Source organism: Gasterosteus aculeatus, chromosome 1 (genome assembly GCF_964276395.1).
Source record: "Gasterosteus aculeatus chromosome 1, fGasAcu3.hap1.1, whole genome shotgun sequence".
Taxonomy (NCBI): Eukaryota; Metazoa; Chordata; class Actinopteri; order Perciformes; family Gasterosteidae; genus Gasterosteus; species Gasterosteus aculeatus.
In genome coordinates this window covers 441,573-459,689 of record NC_135688.1, presented here as the reverse complement: position 1 = coordinate 459,689, position 18,117 = coordinate 441,573, and the positions used below count along the sequence as shown (strand labels likewise).

Below are 18,117 nucleotides of genomic sequence, written 5' to 3'. Positions count from 1 at the left end.
GCAGACGCTTTTATCCAAAGCAACATGTAATAATAATAATAATAATCACAGGTCATTTAGCAGAAGCTTTTATCCAAAGCGACATGTAATAATAATAATAATAATAATAATCACAGGTCATTTAGCAGACGCTTTTATCCAAAGTGACTTACGTTACATTTTTAACTCGTGACTTTTTACATGTTGCCCGGGGACCCATTAGGGGTTTGGTGTCTTGCTCAGGGACACTTCGAGGGGGGACATGGAGCAGCCGGGACTCGAACCACCAACCTTGCGGCACGACTTTAGTAGCACTTTGTACTGTGGCTAAAGTACTGCATATCTACTATTAACAGAGTATTTGTATCGTGTAGTATAGTTCTGTGTGTAATGAATACATTTTTACTATTACAAATGATACATATCATCACATCATATGATATATATTTAAATGTATATATATATATATATATATATATATATGAGGATATGTATGTACATATATCAATATGTATATTTCATCTATTAATAAATATATATATTATGTCTGTACAAACAATGAAGCACAACGGGGAACCAAAGGCGGGGGGCGGGGTTAATGAGGGGGCGGGGCTTGTACAGCTCAGTCCGCATCTGGAAGCTCAGACAGAAAGCTGCACGTCTTTGAGCTGGAGACTCACCTGAGCCCGAGACCCACTGCATGCACAGGTGAGTGTGTGAGTTATACGAAGTACTTTATATATTAAATCACATATATTCTTATTTAAAGATGATTCTAACTGGTTAGTGGGCAATCACAGCAAACTGTACAGCACTTGGTTGATATTTTATCTTGACCTGTTGCAGGATCTTTTCCAGTCTTGTTTGTTCAGTATGATATTTAGAATTAGACACCGCTAATAGAGATTTGTGCATGTGGCTGTAAAACATTCTGATTGTGAATAAGGGTTTGAAATGAGGGTAAATTTCCAGAGGAAGATTAATTCCCTCTGCTCACTTTTAACCTGTGTTGGGCAAGTTACTGAAAATGAGTATTTAGTAGTTGCTTCTTTTAAAGGTAACTGAATTACTTACCAGTTACTGTGTATCAAAAGTAATTAGTTACTCTGGAAAGTAACTTTTAAGTTACTTTTATGTCTTTTTAAATGTAATGAATATAAATAGTACTGAACAGTCAAACGTAATAAACATATTTTTTAGACCTATTTATTGTAATCAACAGGCCTTCAACAGGCTGCTCTGCAGTCCGTGTGAAGAGGAGCGCTGGTTGTTTGCGTGGCGCCGCCTGCAGCATCCTGCGCTCTGTCCTCATGAGCGACGCCCCGTTCAATAAAGAAAGTATTCACGAAATGAACTGAGTTGCTTTCATCTTCTCGGAAAATGAATGCGATCAATAAAAAAATAAGTTGATTAATCAATCAAATAATGTGGGATAAAGAAAACAGTTTTCTGCGTTGGCTTCAAATGAAAAAGATAAAAGTTCAACAGAAGGATCAAAGTCACCTTATTGCTCAGCAGCCAATCAGAACGCTGCCAGCCGATGACATCACCGAGGGCGCTTGGTGACATTAGCCGTTGTATAAGTACGTGAATCCTCCAGACTCACGTACTTCTCCCTGTGTATTTTCTGTGTAATCAACCTTCGTGTTTGAACATCATTGACGAACAAAGGAACAAACCAATGACCATCCAGCGCGTTTGTTAGGCTCCTCCTCTTTTCTGTTGTGTACCTGCGGGGGGAGGAGGTGAGGGAGGATGAGGAGGAGAGTGGAGCAGAGGGAGGACAGCGCAGAACTCATCGCCATGGAAACCCAGGCGGAGACGGACTACGGCAGCATCGCCGCGGTAACGTGACACGACGGCCGATGGTCATCATTACTTTAATAAATCATATTTGCCATTATACAATTATTATATGCACTTAAAGTACCCTAACTACTCCAAGTACTATGAGTACTATAAATACTGTAAGTACTACATTTATTTCCCAACACGGGGGATGAAATTATGAAGTTGAAGAATGACGTTTTAAAGCTTTTGCACATCATCAAAGTCGAACAATTGTCTGAATCGTGTACTTCATAACTAAGATGTAGAATGTAGAATGAGCTCCGTTGGTTTTAGCGGACAGGAAACAGGAAACAGGAAACAGGAAGTGTGTGATGAAGAGACGCAGCCTCATTAGCCACAAAGTAAACAGTTAATATCACAGAGTACGATCTGCTCTAATTAACCGGGGGAGTTTCTTTATAGCCTAACATGAGTTCATGTGACCTAATGGAGGAATGTGATTGGTTAGTGGAGGGAGAACAGATGAACTATTCCATCAATCCGGGTTTTAATTCATTGGTTTGGTTGTTTTCGATTTTTGTTATGGAGGTTCAAATATTAAGATGTCCTGAGGGATTTTGTTATCATTTCCCAGGATGCACCTGTTCATCGTCCTGACAGGAACGTCTTCAGTGACGGGTTTAGTCGAGTTGGTGAGTAAAACAAACGCACTAATAGCACAAAGAGTAAAAGAACTGAGACGTTTTGAAGCTTGTTTGAGGTGTTGATGTGAAGTAGAGTTTTTGTCTAAATCTAAGATGGAGTTTACTGACAGAACTCTGTACTAAGTACTAGTCACAGTCTACTGGACCAATTTCTGACCAAACTACTCAGTATTCTAGATGTGTTTGTAAATCCTCCCCACTGGTGTGTAGACAAACAGACAGTCTGAGGACTAAGTGAGAAACTGTATCTTCTCTTTGGGTTAAGTAGCAGAACCTGGTTCGTTTTACAGAACCCAGGTCCTTTTAACGTTTTTCCTGAGTGATCGTCAGTGATCCACGATGCAAGTTTTAAACGCTGTGCTCCTATTGGCCAGATTTTGTCTTGGTGTGGGAGGAGCCTCTGAGCTCACAGAGGGAGGAAAGCAGAGGTGTAAGCCCCGCCCACAAGGAGTGGAGAAAGGTGTTTCTGAACAAGCTGAGAGACTGCGGCCTGCTGCAGGAGCAGGTGAGTAAAACAAACCCCTTAAGTCAAACATCACATCTCTGAGATGTGTTTGAACAGTGACACAACTGTTCAAAGAGGCAGACATTCTCTTACACGTACTAATGAAACACTATTCAAACGCTTTCTCACACACATGATTGACGCTTTTCGCTGTTCACAACCTGCACCCCTTGTTTCCACCTTCCGGTGGAACAGAGATACATGTGAAACGCTTGCACAACCGCATGTAAGAGCATTTATACATATAACTGCAAAATGTATACATTTTCAGTTCTATGTATTAGTTCAGTTATATTAGATCACAGCTGAACATCAGCTCCATCACCAAGAAGGCTCAGCAGAGGTTGTTCTTCCTGAGGCAGCTGAAGAAATTCAACCTGCCAAAGACGATGATGGTCCACTTCTACACGGCCATCATGGAGTCCATCCTCTGCTCCTCCATCACCGTCTGGTACGCTGCAGCCACAGCCAAGGACAAGGGCAGGCTGCAGCGTGTCCTCCGCTCTGCAGAGAGGCTGATCGGCTGTAATCTGCCGTCCCTGCAGGACTTGTTCGCTTCCAGGTCTCTGAAGCAGCTAAAAAGATGGTAGCCGACCCCTCTCACCCCGGACATAAACTGCTTGTGCCCCTTCCATCTGGCAGGAGGCTGAGGTCCATCAGGACTAAGACCTCCCGCCACACCAACAGTTTCTTCCCGTCGGCAGTCGGGCTCATCAACAGAGCCGGTCCCCCACTGACTGACTATAACACTCCACCGGTCACTCCCCCTCATACTGCACATGCCACTTTAGTGTCATTTCTCACTCGTCACTTTGTCACTTATTCGATGTGCACTTAATGCTTAATATTTTTAAACTTTTTTAATATTTTAAATTTTTAACTTTAACTTTATTCTCTTATTTTATACTAACCCATATCCTTATTCTACTTACCCATTGCATTAGCATTTCATTTTATTACTTGTGCACTGCTGTCTTGTTGTCTATTGTCACACTGTCTACTGTCACGCACCAACCGCCAAGACAAATTCCTTATATGTTTGACATATTTTGGTAATAAATGTTTCCTGATTCCTGATTCATGTCTGCTGTGTCCAATCACCTGCACCTCCCCGGTGCATTTAAACCATGTGTGTCCCTCGTCATCTGGTCGGTTCATTGTCTTTATGTTGGTGTCGTGTGACGGGGAGTTTTTTGATTGCTTGGAATTTTAGTCCCTGTTTGCCTGTAGGCTTTTTGAGTAGTTAAATAGGTCTTTATTAAATACTTGTACTATCTTAGTTTGAGTTAGGTCAGGTGTCTTGCTCAGGGACACTTTGACATGGGACATGGAGAAGCCGGGGTTCGAACCGCCAACCTTGCGACTCGGTCCATGCGCCACCATCACCCCATTTCGCAATTGACGTGAACTCTGAAGAGATCAAGATCAAACCAGTTTGTTTGTGTCTCTGCAGAAGGAGGTCATTGAGGCGAAGACAAAGATCACTTTTGTCCTCCTCAGTGCTCCATGGAGTGTCCTCTGCTACTACGCTGAAGAGATCAGCCTTAGAGTTCCTCTGCAGGTAAACATTCAAGTTCCCTTGACCTAACCCGTCTCATGAGGTGGTGTCCTGATTATAACCCCTCCTAATCTGCGTGAAAAGAAAAACCCCTCTGCGGAAGAAGACAAGTTAGATCTGCCTTAACTATAAACCTGAACCAGCCCTAACTATAAACCTGAACCAGCCCTAACTATAAACCTGAACCAGCCCTAACTATAAACCTGAACCAGCCCTAACCATAAACCTGAACCAGCCCTAACCATAAACCTGAACCAGCCCTAACCATAAACCTGAACCAGCCCTAACCATAAACCTGAACCAGCCCTAACCATAAACCTGAACCAGCCCTAACCATAAACCTGAACCAGCCCTAACCTAGCTAGCCCTGCTTAGTATGATGAATGTACTTATTTTAATTGACAGACTTATAATTTATACTTTAATACAGTTAAATCTGATGAAGGAGAGGAAGAAGGCGCCAGGGTTATAAACTTGAGCCAGCCCTAACTATAAGCATGTGTCCTCTGTCTTCTGTCCACCTGCAGGTGGTCACCGCTCCGATCACTAACTGGTCCGCGCAGATCTTCTCCCGACTGTCCCTCCCTAACCTTCTGTCTCAGGATGTCCCCAACCCCCCACCTGACTTCTACACCTGTCAGTTCAGGAATAACAAGCTGCAGAGGTAAAAACCTCCAACAGACCAGAACAGCATGAGAAATAAATGAGACAAAAGATGCAAAAACTTGCCGCCTAAAATATTATACGTATGGTGCTAATATATGTGAAAGGTAAGAACCAAACCAGTAGATCTGGTCTCCACTCCCTGACTGAATCAGGGAGTGGAGACCAGATCTACTAAATAATGCATTTATATGCTCAGGAAAAGGCTGTGTTGCTTACTATGTTCATGTAAAAATGAACAAAAGAAAATTATGAAAAAATATATTTACCTGCAAATTAGAGGCCTCTACTACTGAAAGGAGTTTAAAGGTGAGTGCAGATACTATACTATAAAATAGTCTGTTCTCTGTCTGCAGGTTTCTGGGCAGCAACAACAAAAACACCTTCTTCAAGACGTCTCAAAGACACCAGGTGGTGAGTCTGTAGCAATTTCAATCTTAACGTTGCATATAAGCAGGACTATGCAATTCTACCAATAAAGCCCATTTGAGACAAGAGCCAACATGGAGCCCTCAGAACAAACAAACCGCTCCAGTGATGGGATTCTGTGTGCTAGTTGGTTTAAACCTTATTGTATTTAGGGACATTTGAAGACGATCACAAACTGACACACAGCTCTGTGTGAGTGAGAAGGAGACGAGGCTGCTTTGCTTAATGTTTTACCGTCAGGGTGCAGATTAACTTGAGAGATTTGATACCAGAAAACCATCCGCCAGCCACCGAGTTCGGAGCTTCTGTCCGTCCAAAAGTAAAGTGGGCCCATTGAGAGCTGCAGTGGCCCCAAGGTCTCATCCTGGTGGGGCAGAATACCCGACGATGGCGAGGTCCTCACAGATGGCCGTGATTGGCTCAGATTACAGGATGTTTCAATCGGCAGACGGATGCTGTGAGTGGCGACGCCTCCTCCTCAAACAACGTCTGTAAACAGCAGGGATGCTTGTACGTGCACACCTTCAGCAGAGCAAACTAAACCGGCCAGAAGAACCCTGTCAGTGTTTGTTCTGCAGAACCAATAACTCACTTTAATGATGTGTAGAAAACATAACACAAATAACTGTTTTAATGAAGTATGTGTATCAATATTATAAATGTTGTTTTTTAGAACTCTATGTTGGACAAAAAGGTGATGTGTTACGTCCAAGTGGTCTGTTATTTCATTTGATTCATTGTATATTTGTTTTCCAAAAAACACAACATTAAGAAATGAATACATAAATAATTTAGTAATACTTATAGTACAAAAAGGTGACTTATCTATTCGAAATTGGCTTTAGATTCTATCCGACAGAAAGGACAAAAGATAAAGATTAGGGCTGTCAATAGAAAAAATTAAGTAATTGCAAATTTTCTAATTCATTAATCTTGTTTAATGGCGATTAATGAATGTTGTTGTTACAATGTTTGTTTTCCTTCTAAAGACTAAATTCTAAAAGTAATGACTTATCACCTTAGAAAGCATGTACATGTTGAACTAGCGACTCTTCCTGTTGTCCTCGTCCACTTTGCTGTCAACGCTCCATCATTTAACGGCTGTGTTTGAAGTGGCAACAATCTCCCCACATTTAGCAGGACGTTTTCTAACCACGATCTTTCAGGGACACAGTGGTGGTCCTCTGCAGACTGTGTGCCGCGCGGGGTAACCTTAGATGTCGAGATGGAAGTAGCGTTATAAACTTGTCTCAGATCTGTGATATCAGCGAACACAGCCGTCATTTCGACTTTGTATTTTGCGGGGATCACGTTTACAACGTAGCTGGTAGTGACGTCAGCTGTTGAGGGGAGGCAGTGCCTACCTTACCTACCCTGACTGCACGTCACTGTCCTCTGCACAGTTCTCTGCTGTATGGCGCACCACTGTTTGCAAAAAGCTCTCCCCATCTTGATGTAACTGACTGCAGCGAGCGGCCGTTTCGCGGAAGTAAATAAACATTAAACTACTACGTTAAAATATTTTGTTGTAGTAACCTCAACCACATTAATCACATAGATTAATGCATTTATGTTGACAGCTCTAATAAAGATGCAACATCAATATATCGTGGCGTTCCTCAGAGAAGCGTCCTCGATCTCCTGTGCTTTCATAAACTTGCACAGATTTAAAGGGCCAATCCGACATGGTAGACAGGAAGTGACATCAGGACTCCACCACAGGGGTTTGCGGCAGCGCTGGTTTTAGTCCGCTCAGTGTCTCTGCAGTGACCGTGTCCCTGCAGCTGTACGAGATCCTGGCCAGGACGGCGTACGGGTCGGTAAAGCGAGGGGAGGTGGGAATCGATCGACTGATAACGGAGCAGGTCTTCACTGCAGCCTATCCGCTGCACGAGGTGAGCTCATGACCCCGACCTTTAACCTTTGACACCAACTAACCCTCATCTTAACAAAGCTCCTTTGCCTAAAACCAACAAAAGCCGTTCCTCTATCTTTAACCCTAAAGACCCCTAAAACTTGCACAGTACAGCATGCGTTAGCATAAAAGTGCAGCACGCGTTAGCATAAAAGTACAGTATGAGGCTGAAAAAAGCACTAAAGAGGGAGACGTCTTGTGCGCTGGGTCTTTAAATCAGCGTCACTGACGTTGTGCCAGACAAGTAGATTCTGGCTTTAAAAGAATTCAGGTTTTTTTTGCATTTTTGAATCAAATATAATATATTTATTATTATATATTTGTGAATCTTTCTGTGTGCATTTGCGATTATTGAGACTGATCTGACCCCATGTCAGTGAGGATAAGCGCTGTCCACACTCTGTGTGCAGGGAGGTTTCCGGCTGCCGACGCCCCCCGTCTCTCCCCAGTCGCTAGTTCTAAGGGAGATCCTGTACTCCTACTGGGCCACGTGGTCCTCCTGGAGACACTACCAGCCTCTGGACCACATCAGGGAGTACTTTGGGGAGAAGATAGCGCTCTACTTCGCCTGGCTGGGTAACAATCAGCAGACGCATCGGCGACGGCCTCCGCTGACATGTCGGCTCAAACCGCGTCACCGTGTCTCACCGCAGGTTTCTACACCGGCTGGCTGCTGCCGGCGTCGCTGGTCGGCACCGTGGTCTTCTTGTTCGGGTTCTGGCTCATGGCCACTGACGTTCCGGCGTGAGTGTGAAGTTGTGTGCTCATTGTTGTCCCACAATGCATTGCAAATAAACCTCACCAAAACTTCTCTTTTCTGTTGACACTTTAATGTATTTGTAATATCTTTTTTTTTGCTTATATGCAACTTTTATCCACCAAATGAGACCCTCACACCCGTGTGTCCGTGTGCAGGAAGGAGTTGTGTGACAGCGGAAACAGCTTCACCATGTGTCCTCTCTGTAACATCTGCTCCCACTGGAACTACTCCAGCATCTGTGTCACCTTCAAGGTACCTGTCTGTTTCTTTGAGTGACAGGGGGGCGGGACTGCTTGTATCATCAACTGTATGAGTCTTTCGTGAAGCCTTTCTGTCACACTTTGGCTAAGGGAATTACCCACAATTCATGGCATCCCTGTCTGTCTCACTCGCTGTCTGTCTCACTGTCTGTCTCACTCTCTGTCTGGCTGTCTGTCTGACCCCTGTCTGTCTCACTCGCTGTCTGTCTGTCTGACCCCTGTCTGTCTCACTGTCTGTCTCACTCGCTGTCTGGCTGTCTGTCTGACCCCTGTCTGTCTCACTCGCTGTCTGTCTGTCTGACCCCTGTCTGTCTCACTCGCTGGCTGTCTGTCTGACCCCTGTCTGTCTCACTCGCTGTCTGTCTGTCTGACCCCTGTCTGTCTCACTCGCTGTCTGTCTGTCTGACCCCTGTCTGTCTCACTGTCTGTCTCACTCGCTGTCTGGCTGTCTGTCTGACCCCTGTCTGTCTGTCTCACTCTCTGTCTGTCTCACTCCCTGTCTGTCTCACCCTGCAGGCTGGCATCATGTTTGATAATGGGGGGACGGTGTTCTTCAGCGTCTTCATGTCTCTGTGGTCTGTCACCTTCCTGGAGTACTGGAAGAGGACCTGCTCGGTCCTGTCTCACCGCTGGGACTGCTCAGAGTTCCAGGACATCGAGGTACGTGTCTCACACTGGCGTCTCTCGTTAGAGTGTGTCTCTACTCACCAGAGTCCCTTGAGTAACCCTCTCATTCTACTACTGTGATGCTGCGTTCGCCCGACCAGTTGTAGATCATTCGCTTCATTCGTACCTGTAAGGGGGCGTGGCTTATCTCTGTCACCTGTGTCCGTAAGTTATAATAATTTCCACTATCCACCATGGAAATAAACGACCACTATTTATGCTCTTTATTTGTTGTGTGAACTACACAAACGTCGGAACCGGTGTTGTGTTCGGGTTCATGACGTCATCCGTCGCCGCACACAGCTGGAATGTCACCGACTCCTCCAGGAAGTGCGTCGATGGCGAGCGGAGCATCTCAGCGCCGATTGGCTTTCGATAGACAGCGTTGAAAAATTCCAATCTTCCCATTTGGTGAAACGGCTCCTTTCGCTCTTACGCGTCTCCTTGTGCCGCCCGTTGAAAATGAGCTTCCTCCACAACCAGTCGCCTCTGTGCTTTGACTTTGCACGGAATCTACTGGCTTTGCTTTTGGTGTCTGCCCCCCTCAGTTCTGCTTCTGATTCTACAGAACCAAGACGTCTCCCTTCCCTCAGTGACGGGTTCACATAGAGGATCAGGACTAAACTGTGATCCCTCTGTCCCCTTTAGGAGAGACCTCGTCCGGAGTTCACTGCCATGGCTCCGATGACCATGAGGAACTCCGTGACGGGAGCAGAGGAACCTTACTTCCCTCACACGAAGCGCCTCAACAGGACAATGACTGGCTGCATGGTCATCATCCTCATGGTGGGCCTCCTGACCTCTGACCCTGAACAGTCGCGGTCACTGACCCAAAGACCTCCTTGGAGGGCAGTAACATGTTAGCTCATTAACCTTCCTGTGTACAGGTCATCATGGTGCTGATGTTCCTCATGGCCGTCATCCTGTATCGCACCATAGTCACCGTCATCATCTACGAGTCCGGCAGCTTCTTAACGGGCTCTGTGAGTACAACCGTGTGTCTGACAGACTATGGCAACAAACGTTTCCTCATTCCTGATCCTGAACCTGCCTAACGGCTAACAGGGCTAACGGGGCTAACAGGGCTAACAGTGCTAACAGTGCAGGGCATTGAATGCACAATTCTGTACATATATTTTTGTCATTTAGTTGTGAGATGAAATATGAATGATCTGAATATGAAATAGAGAACCTTTGAGTACACATGTGTCTTGTTGATGTGTGTTTTTGTGTGTGTGCGTATGTGTGTCTACAGGCTGGGAGGGTAGCCAGTATCTCAGGATCCGTGTTGAACCTGTTGGTCATCCTCATGTTGTCCAAGGTTTACACTTCACTGGCTCGCCTACTCACCCGATGGGGTGAGTCTCACCTCCTGTCTCACCCTCATCTTCTTTGGTCCCTCACCTTTTGTCTCACCCTCCTCTTCCTCAGTGTCTCAGCAACAAAGAGTTTAAATGTTTTTGCCCAAACCTTCCGTGAAGGTAGAGGAGGAGCAGAGGTTAAGACCAGCGGCGCTGCTGCAGAGGTCGGGTGGCGCTGGCTTGTAGACCTGAGGTGTTACAACAACCAAGGCGGGAGACGACCAGAACCTGTTGAGTGTCACACAGAGGATCCCAGCAGTCAGGGTTGGAACAGCGTTTTCAGATGTTGCGGTCAGGCCGTTGGTGGTCTTGTGAAGGTTAATCTTCAGGTGGTGTGCGGTCATCTACTGAGATTCCTGCTGCTACAGGTGTCTCACATTAGGGAGTGGACAGGATTAGTTGGGTGTCATCAGCATAGCGATGGCATGTGTGCGGATGACAGTTGGTGTGCAGAGAGGAGGTGTAGCGGCGTTCCTTTGGTGATGTTCATTACTAAGCCGCAATTGAGCTGCAGACGCAGCGATTTCATTTCCTTAACGCAAATGACAGGAGATCTTTCAACCCGTTTGATGTTTATTGCACACAGCAAAAGCGTTAATACTAATTAAACTAAATACACAAAAAGCACATTCTGTCACACGGTAGAAAAACTGCCCTCTATTGCCTAATGCAGCTCTTCTCATCATGACGTGAATATATCGATAAAGGGAGTGTCATTCTAACAAATACGACTCAATATGTGACACATATTTTCAGGTCGAGCCCAACGAGGACAAATCAAAAAACAAATGATCGACATTCCCAAAACTCCAATTAAACAATATACAGCCTTCTGGCTCTTACACGAGGGGGCTCAGAACGGAGCCTCGGGGCACCCAGGGGTGAGAGGCCCAGGATCACACACAGAACCTCTCCCAGATGAAGACTCAGCTGTTGTTTCTGTTGCTTTTTCTGTCAGAGATGCATCGGACTCAGTCGAAATACGAAGACATGTTCATCCTCAAAGTTTTCGTCTTCCAGTTTGTGAACTTCTACTCGTCTCCGGTCTACATCGCCTTCTTCAAAGGCAGGTGAGAGGCACCGTGAGCAATCGGAGCTCCAGAGCTCCTTTTACCTTCATCCCCGATGATTCTTCTTCTCTACTGGGAACCTGATTGAAATGTATTGAGACGTTTCTAGTTGTTATTTGTTTGTTGTCTTCAGGTTCATCGGTTACCCGGGAAACTACAAAACTCTGTTTGGAGTTCGTAACGAAGACGTGAGTCTGTTAAACTGATGATGATGCAGCTGAGGAGGAAGAGGAGGGGGAGGGGGATGATGATGATGGTGAAACTTGTGCATCAATGTACTGCTCGAGGGCACTTTGCTGGGAGCTGGGAATTGAACCAGAAAACGAGTCGTACCTTTAACCACGGGGTCGGCAGTTCAATGCCGGCCTCCTCCTGTATGCTCGTCCTTGTGTCCTCTAGTGAGAACAGCTGCTCCACCTCACAGACGATTAACGTACTGATACCTGTGCTCCTGTGTCACAGTGTGGAGCCGGAGGTTGTCTCATTGAACTGGCCCAAGAGCTGCTGGTCATCATGGTGGGAAAGCAGCTGATCAACAACGCCCAGGAGTTCATCTGGCCGTAAGAACATGAGGAGAGCAGATGAGAGGAGAGTAGAAGACTTGGTTTTGGTTTCCAAAGTCCTGGAGAAACCCAGATCCCTGCCACATTTTCATTTTAACATCAGGAAAATAAAACAAATAAATAAAAACAAGTCAGGTGAGCACAGAACATTAATCATCACCCCACTGTAGTCTACCCTTAGTCTGGACTTCAGACGCTCTGCACGTTAACCAAATGGCCAAATTAGCAGTCCCAGAACGATAGTTCACCAACGAGTGGACCCTTTTCCTCTTTGGCGAGTTCTTGGCTGTGTCTCAAAGTCGCTAGGCTGCATCCTTGTAGCCTCCAGCCTCCAGCAGCCTTCTGGTCTACCTGGGCTGGTCCTCCATCAACCGCATAGGCTGAAGCGAGCGGCCTCTGACATGGGACGGTCTGTCCTACGGGGGAACTTCCTGCCTGCGTCATCAGCTTTACCTTTTAGGATTTGGGAAGATATGCTTCTCCTCCGGAGCATGAGAGATTTCAGGCTGAGAGAAGAATTTATTTTTATATTCAAATGAAACCAGTTAGGCTGTTTACTTTATAAAACCGCCTCAGCGTCAGTCAGCCTCTAAAGTGTGAACGTCATTAAAGTGACTTTTCACTAATAACTGCAGACGAGCTGCTCCTTGTGTGTGTTATAAATGTGTGTAGTACATTGATGTTCATAAGAACAGCACATGGACCCGGGGGCTCAGGGGCCGTATGGGGGGCAACAGGACACAGTTAACGTCATCACTAAGAGCAGTTTGTTCTAAAGTCTGCGTCCCTCGACCACATTCGGAGGACGACAACAGATTGGGACAGTCGAGTCGCAGCAGAAGTGACGTATGTGGTGGACGAAGTGACGTATGCGGTGGACAAATGCGTCCTTATGGAGGCAGCCTAGTGACTTGGAGACACAACTAGTCCAAACAAAACCCTGAAGAGAAACAACCTCCCCAAGACCTTGAAACCACATCTTTAACAGAGAAAGAGTGCAGACAGACGTGGACAATGAACATAAAGATGTTCAAGTGGGAACAAGTTCAGGATCCAGTTGTGCTTTGTATCTGTTGGTAGCTGTTGCATTGGGTGACAAAGAACAAAGGTTCCTCAAGCCGCCACCTCCCGGGAACATCGAGTATGGCCCATGTGGTGCCAAGCAACCACTGTGCTGGAAGTACAGCGCTGTAAAAAGGTCCAGTGAGGTCCACATTCTCCAGGTGCAGGAGGAAGAATGGGTCCGTGTTCCCCCTCATCAACAGGCAGATGAAGCAGTACCGTCCTGACCCACTCCTTCCCAGACCAGAAGGAGACCACAATTTCCCGGCCAAAGAGTTGAGGCGATTAAGTTAAGGGCAATCAGAACTCTTGACAACTGGGGTATGAAAAACGTGATCGAAATTGGAAGTCTGGTTGAGGTTATTCTGTACAGCCAAACAACTTCTCTCGCTCTGGTAGATTCATTTGTCAGATCAAGTATCAGCGCTTGTCTACAAAACCAGGAGCAGTTCTGTCGGCCCGCAGGCCAGAAGAACAACTGGCCAACATCAGGAAGAACATTCCATTTTGTACTTGTTGTTTGATATAGAAGATTTCTAAACTGCCGTCGAGGAGGAGCAGGTCCTCCCGCCGCAACACCGATCCAATCACATACAATGTGTGGTCTCCTGACATTAATGTGACCCCAACGAACAAAGCGTGAGTGTTGTGTGGTGCTTTGTGTGTCTCTAACTCTCGTTATCAGACCTGCGTCTGCCTGGTTGGCTCTGTCTGCTTCTCCTCCGACCTTACACTCCTCAACACAGTGACTCCCTAAATGAGCACTAAGAGCTTTAGATCGTCAGGTAGCGACGCTTCCATTTAGACAAGCGAGTGCACACTCTCCTCCATCCCCTCCCAGTTCGAAAGCCCTTTGTGCCCAAAATCACTCAAAGGACTTTTAGAAGAGTCCTAACTAGATTAGTCAGTTTAGTGTAAACGCTAATTAGATCGATGTGACTTCATCTCCATCCAAAGAACGTTGGACCTGTACTGATGGCTCACTATCTGACAGGAAATTGAGGTGCTGGTGGCAGAAGAGGAAGTCAAGTCATTGGCCGAAACAAGCGAGGGAGAAGGGAGGAGATGAGGAGAGAACAGAGGTCCAGGAGGAGGAGGTTTTTCCCTGGGAGACGGACTATCAGCTGCTGGGCTGTGAAGGCCTCTTCAGTGAATACCTGGAGATGGGTGAGTCAGGTTCCGTTGGATTTATCCTCCAGGGAAAGCAGTGTTTAACGTGGAGGTCTGCCTCTCCCTCCTCCTCCACCTCCTCCTCTTTCTCCTCAGTGATCCAGTTTGGGTTCATCACCATCTTCGTGGCAGCCTGTCCTCTGGCGCCTCTCTTTGCGCTCATCAACAACTGGGTGGAGATCCGCCTGGACGCTCAGAAGTTTGTGACGGAGTATCGGCGGCCAGTGGGCGAGCGGGCTCAGGACATCGGCATCTGGTTCCCAATCCTGCAGGTCATCGCCCACGTGGCCGTGCTCAGCAATGTGAGATTGATTTGAGGGTCAATCAGCAGCCAATCGAGTTTGACCTTCTCCATCAGCAGCAAATATGATCTAACCTTCTTGAACTGCTGTCTTTAGGCGTTCCTCATTGCATTTACATCCTCCTTCCTGCCGCGTCTATACTACGCCTACACCAGAGACCGCACACTTACCGGGTTCATCAACTTCACCCTGGCAACGGCCCCACGCAACTACAACCAGCAACACACACCCTGCAGGTAGGCAACGGCCCCACACAACTACAACCAGCAACACACACCCTGCAGGTAGGCAACGGCCCCACGCAACTACAACCAGCAACACACACCCTGCAGGTAGGCAACGGCCCCACGCAACTACACACAGCAACACACACCCTGCAGGTAGGCAACGGCCCCACGCAACTACACACAGCAACACACACCCTGCAGGTAGGCAACGGCCCCACACAACTACAACCAGCAACACACACCCTGCAGGTAGGCAACGGCCCCACGCAACTACACACAGCAACACACACCCTGCAGGTAGGCAACAACCCCACCCAACTACACACAGCAACACACACCCTGCAGGTAGACAACGACATCACCCAACTACACACAGCAACACACACCCAGCAGGTAGACAACGGTCCCACGCAACTACACACAGCAACACACACCCTGCAGGTACGCAACGACCCCACCCAACTACACACAGCAACACACACCCTGCAGGTAGACAACGACCCCACCCAACTACACACAGCAACACACACCCTGCAGGTAGACAACGGCCCCACGCAACTACAACCAGCAACACACACCCTGCAGGTAGGCAACGGCCCCACGCAACTACAACCAGCAACACACACCCTGCAGGTAGGCAACGACCCCACCCAACTACACACAGCAACACACACCCTGCAGGTAGACAACGGCCCCACGCAACTACAACCAGCAACACACACCCTGCAGGTAGGCAACGGCCCCACGCAACTACACACAGCAACACACACCCTGCAGGTAGGCAACGGCCCCACGCAACTACAACCAGCAACACACACCCTGCAGGTAGGCAACGACCCCACCCAACTACACACAGCAACACACACCCTGCAGGTAGACAACGGCCCCACGCAACTACAACCAGCAACACACACCCTGCAGGTAGGCAACGGCCCCACGCAACTACACACAGCAACACACACCCTGCAGGTAGGCAACGGCCCCACGCAACTACAACCAGCAACACACACCCTGCAGGTAGACAACAACCCCACCCAACTACACACAGCAACACACACCCTGCAGGTAGACAACGGCCCCAGGCAACTACACACAGCAACACACACCCTGCAGGTAGACAACAACCCCACCCAACTACACACAGCAACACACACCCTGCAGGTAGACAACAACCCCACCCAACTACAACCAGCAACACACACCCTGCAGGTAGGCAACAACCCCACCCAACTACACACAGCAACACACACCCTGCAGGTAGACAACAACCCCACCCAACTACAACCAGCAACACACACCCTGCAGGTAGACAACAACCCCACCCAACTACACACAGCAACACACACCCTGCAGGTAGGCAACAACCCCACCCAACTACACACAGCAACACACACCCTGCAGGTAGACAACAACCCCACCCAACTACAACCAGCAACACACACCCTGCAGGTAGACAACAACCCCACCCAACTACACACAGCAACACACACCCTGCCGGTAGGCAACAACCCCACCCAACTACACACAGCAACACACACCCTGCAGGTAGACAACGGCCCCACGCAACTACAACCAGCAACACACACCCTGCAGGTAGACAACAACCCCACGCTGATGTTAAAGATGGTGCTGATTTTGCAGATGTTGCTAATGTTGCTGGTGTCATTGATGTTGCTAATGTTGCTGGTGTCATTGATGTTGCTAATGTTGCCGATGCCCTGCAGGTATCAGGGTTTCAGGGATGCAGACGGCGATTACCTCCCGGAGTACTTCCATCTTCTCGCCATCCGACTGACGTTTGTCATTGTGTTCGAGGTGAGTGTGATCCAGAGAGAAACGCAATGGATGAGGAATAAAACATGTAACACCGTTTTTAACAACCTGCCCCCTCTCTTTCTCAGCACGTGGTCTTCTCCATTGGCCGTCTGATCGACTTGATTGTGCCTGACGTCCCCGAGGAGGTGGAGCTGAAGATGAAGAGGGAGCACTACATGGCCAAACAGGCGCTGGCTGAGAACCAGGTAAAAACCCTGAGGAGCTGACCTGGGATGTGTTCTGACTGGTTTTAGACTTCATTCTTTGTTCTGTGCTTCCAGTTTTTGGGGAAAACCATGATTCCCGGTGAGAAGGACGTCCCGTCCGGCCGTCCTATATCCAGACCCTCATAGAGAGACTGTCCTTTACCAGATCTGACGGTCATTCCAGAGCAAACCAGCTCCACAGGCAGCTGCTGAAACACGTCCACATTATCTGAACCCAGCTTCCCATTCCGATCCAGCTCTTTGATGGCTCTTCAACCTCTAGATCTACAAGAGCCCTCGTAGATATCTGGAAGAACTACCAGACGCGCATTGAATTGCTGAGTCGAACCTGCCAGACATCTGTAGATCTCTATTAGATCTACAAGACTTCTGATGGACCTGAAAATTATCTCTGAGAGCTTCTGTCCTAATGGAGACCTTCATGACTGAAAGAAATCCTTAGATGACAACATCTAATCCAGATGATCTGTAAAAGGACTCCGTAATGCTGACCACTTCTTCATCTCTTACTCTCTATAACTAACAACCCCATTGACTGACTGTAGCTGTTCGTCGCATTCGCTCCCTCTCTCAGCTCTCCCTTCAACTGACTCCTTCTTTGGTTGTTACTGATTGACTACTAATCATCATTTGAGTGCATGACGCCACTTACCGAGTGCAGCAGCAGGAAATCTTTACTAGCTACTAAACCTGTTTCATTTGAATATAAAATAAATAAATGAATGTGTAATAGTTTGTCCTCTATCACTTTGATACTGTTTCCTCTTCTTGTCCTTTCTACTCTGAGCTTCTGCGTTTTGCTATCGGCGCATGTTATCTATTATCTAAGTCTGTCTTCTATGTCCATTAAAAAGACATCGTTAAGCTTTTATATTTCTACGAGTACGAGAGAATTTGAAATGATGCAAATGACAACTGTATGTTTGTTTTATTTTGTGCTTTTTACTTAGATTCCATTGGATATGAAATATTTAACATTTTTACTTAATGAACCAAAACACCTGCAATGTAAAATATTGTATTAATGAAATACAGGTAATGAAAATAAATATGACACAAAATGTAAATTCCTCCAAAGTAGAGACAAATC

General features: G+C 46.9%; 1 protein-coding gene across 2 annotated transcripts; it reads left to right on the top strand.

Moving 5' to 3' along the window:
- The first annotated feature begins 586 nt into the window (after positions 1–586).
- ano7 (anoctamin 7) lies at positions 587–17,762 on the top strand. 2 transcript variants are annotated; one of them, XM_040183310.2, is made up of 24 exons: positions 587–687; positions 1,685–1,824; positions 2,405–2,462; positions 2,849–2,979; positions 4,433–4,540; positions 5,065–5,201; positions 5,557–5,614; positions 7,414–7,524; positions 7,955–8,120; positions 8,198–8,288; positions 8,460–8,556; positions 9,081–9,224; positions 9,879–10,016; positions 10,118–10,213; positions 10,486–10,588; positions 11,550–11,661; positions 11,795–11,849; positions 12,124–12,221; positions 14,281–14,453; positions 14,553–14,758; positions 14,855–14,994; positions 16,710–16,800; positions 16,887–17,006; positions 17,082–17,762. In XM_040183310.2, exons 2-24 carry the CDS (start codon positions 1,735–1,737, stop codon positions 17,151–17,153), a joined length of 2,595 nt encoding a protein of 864 aa, XP_040039244.2. In that variant the 5' UTR covers positions 587–687; positions 1,685–1,734; the 3' UTR covers positions 17,154–17,762. The 2 variants fall into 2 exon arrangements, with proteins under 2 accessions (XP_040039244.2, XP_040039251.2); XM_040183317.2 differs by having other exon boundaries at positions 612–687; positions 1,725–1,824.
- Positions 17,763–18,117: the final 355 nt, after the last annotated feature.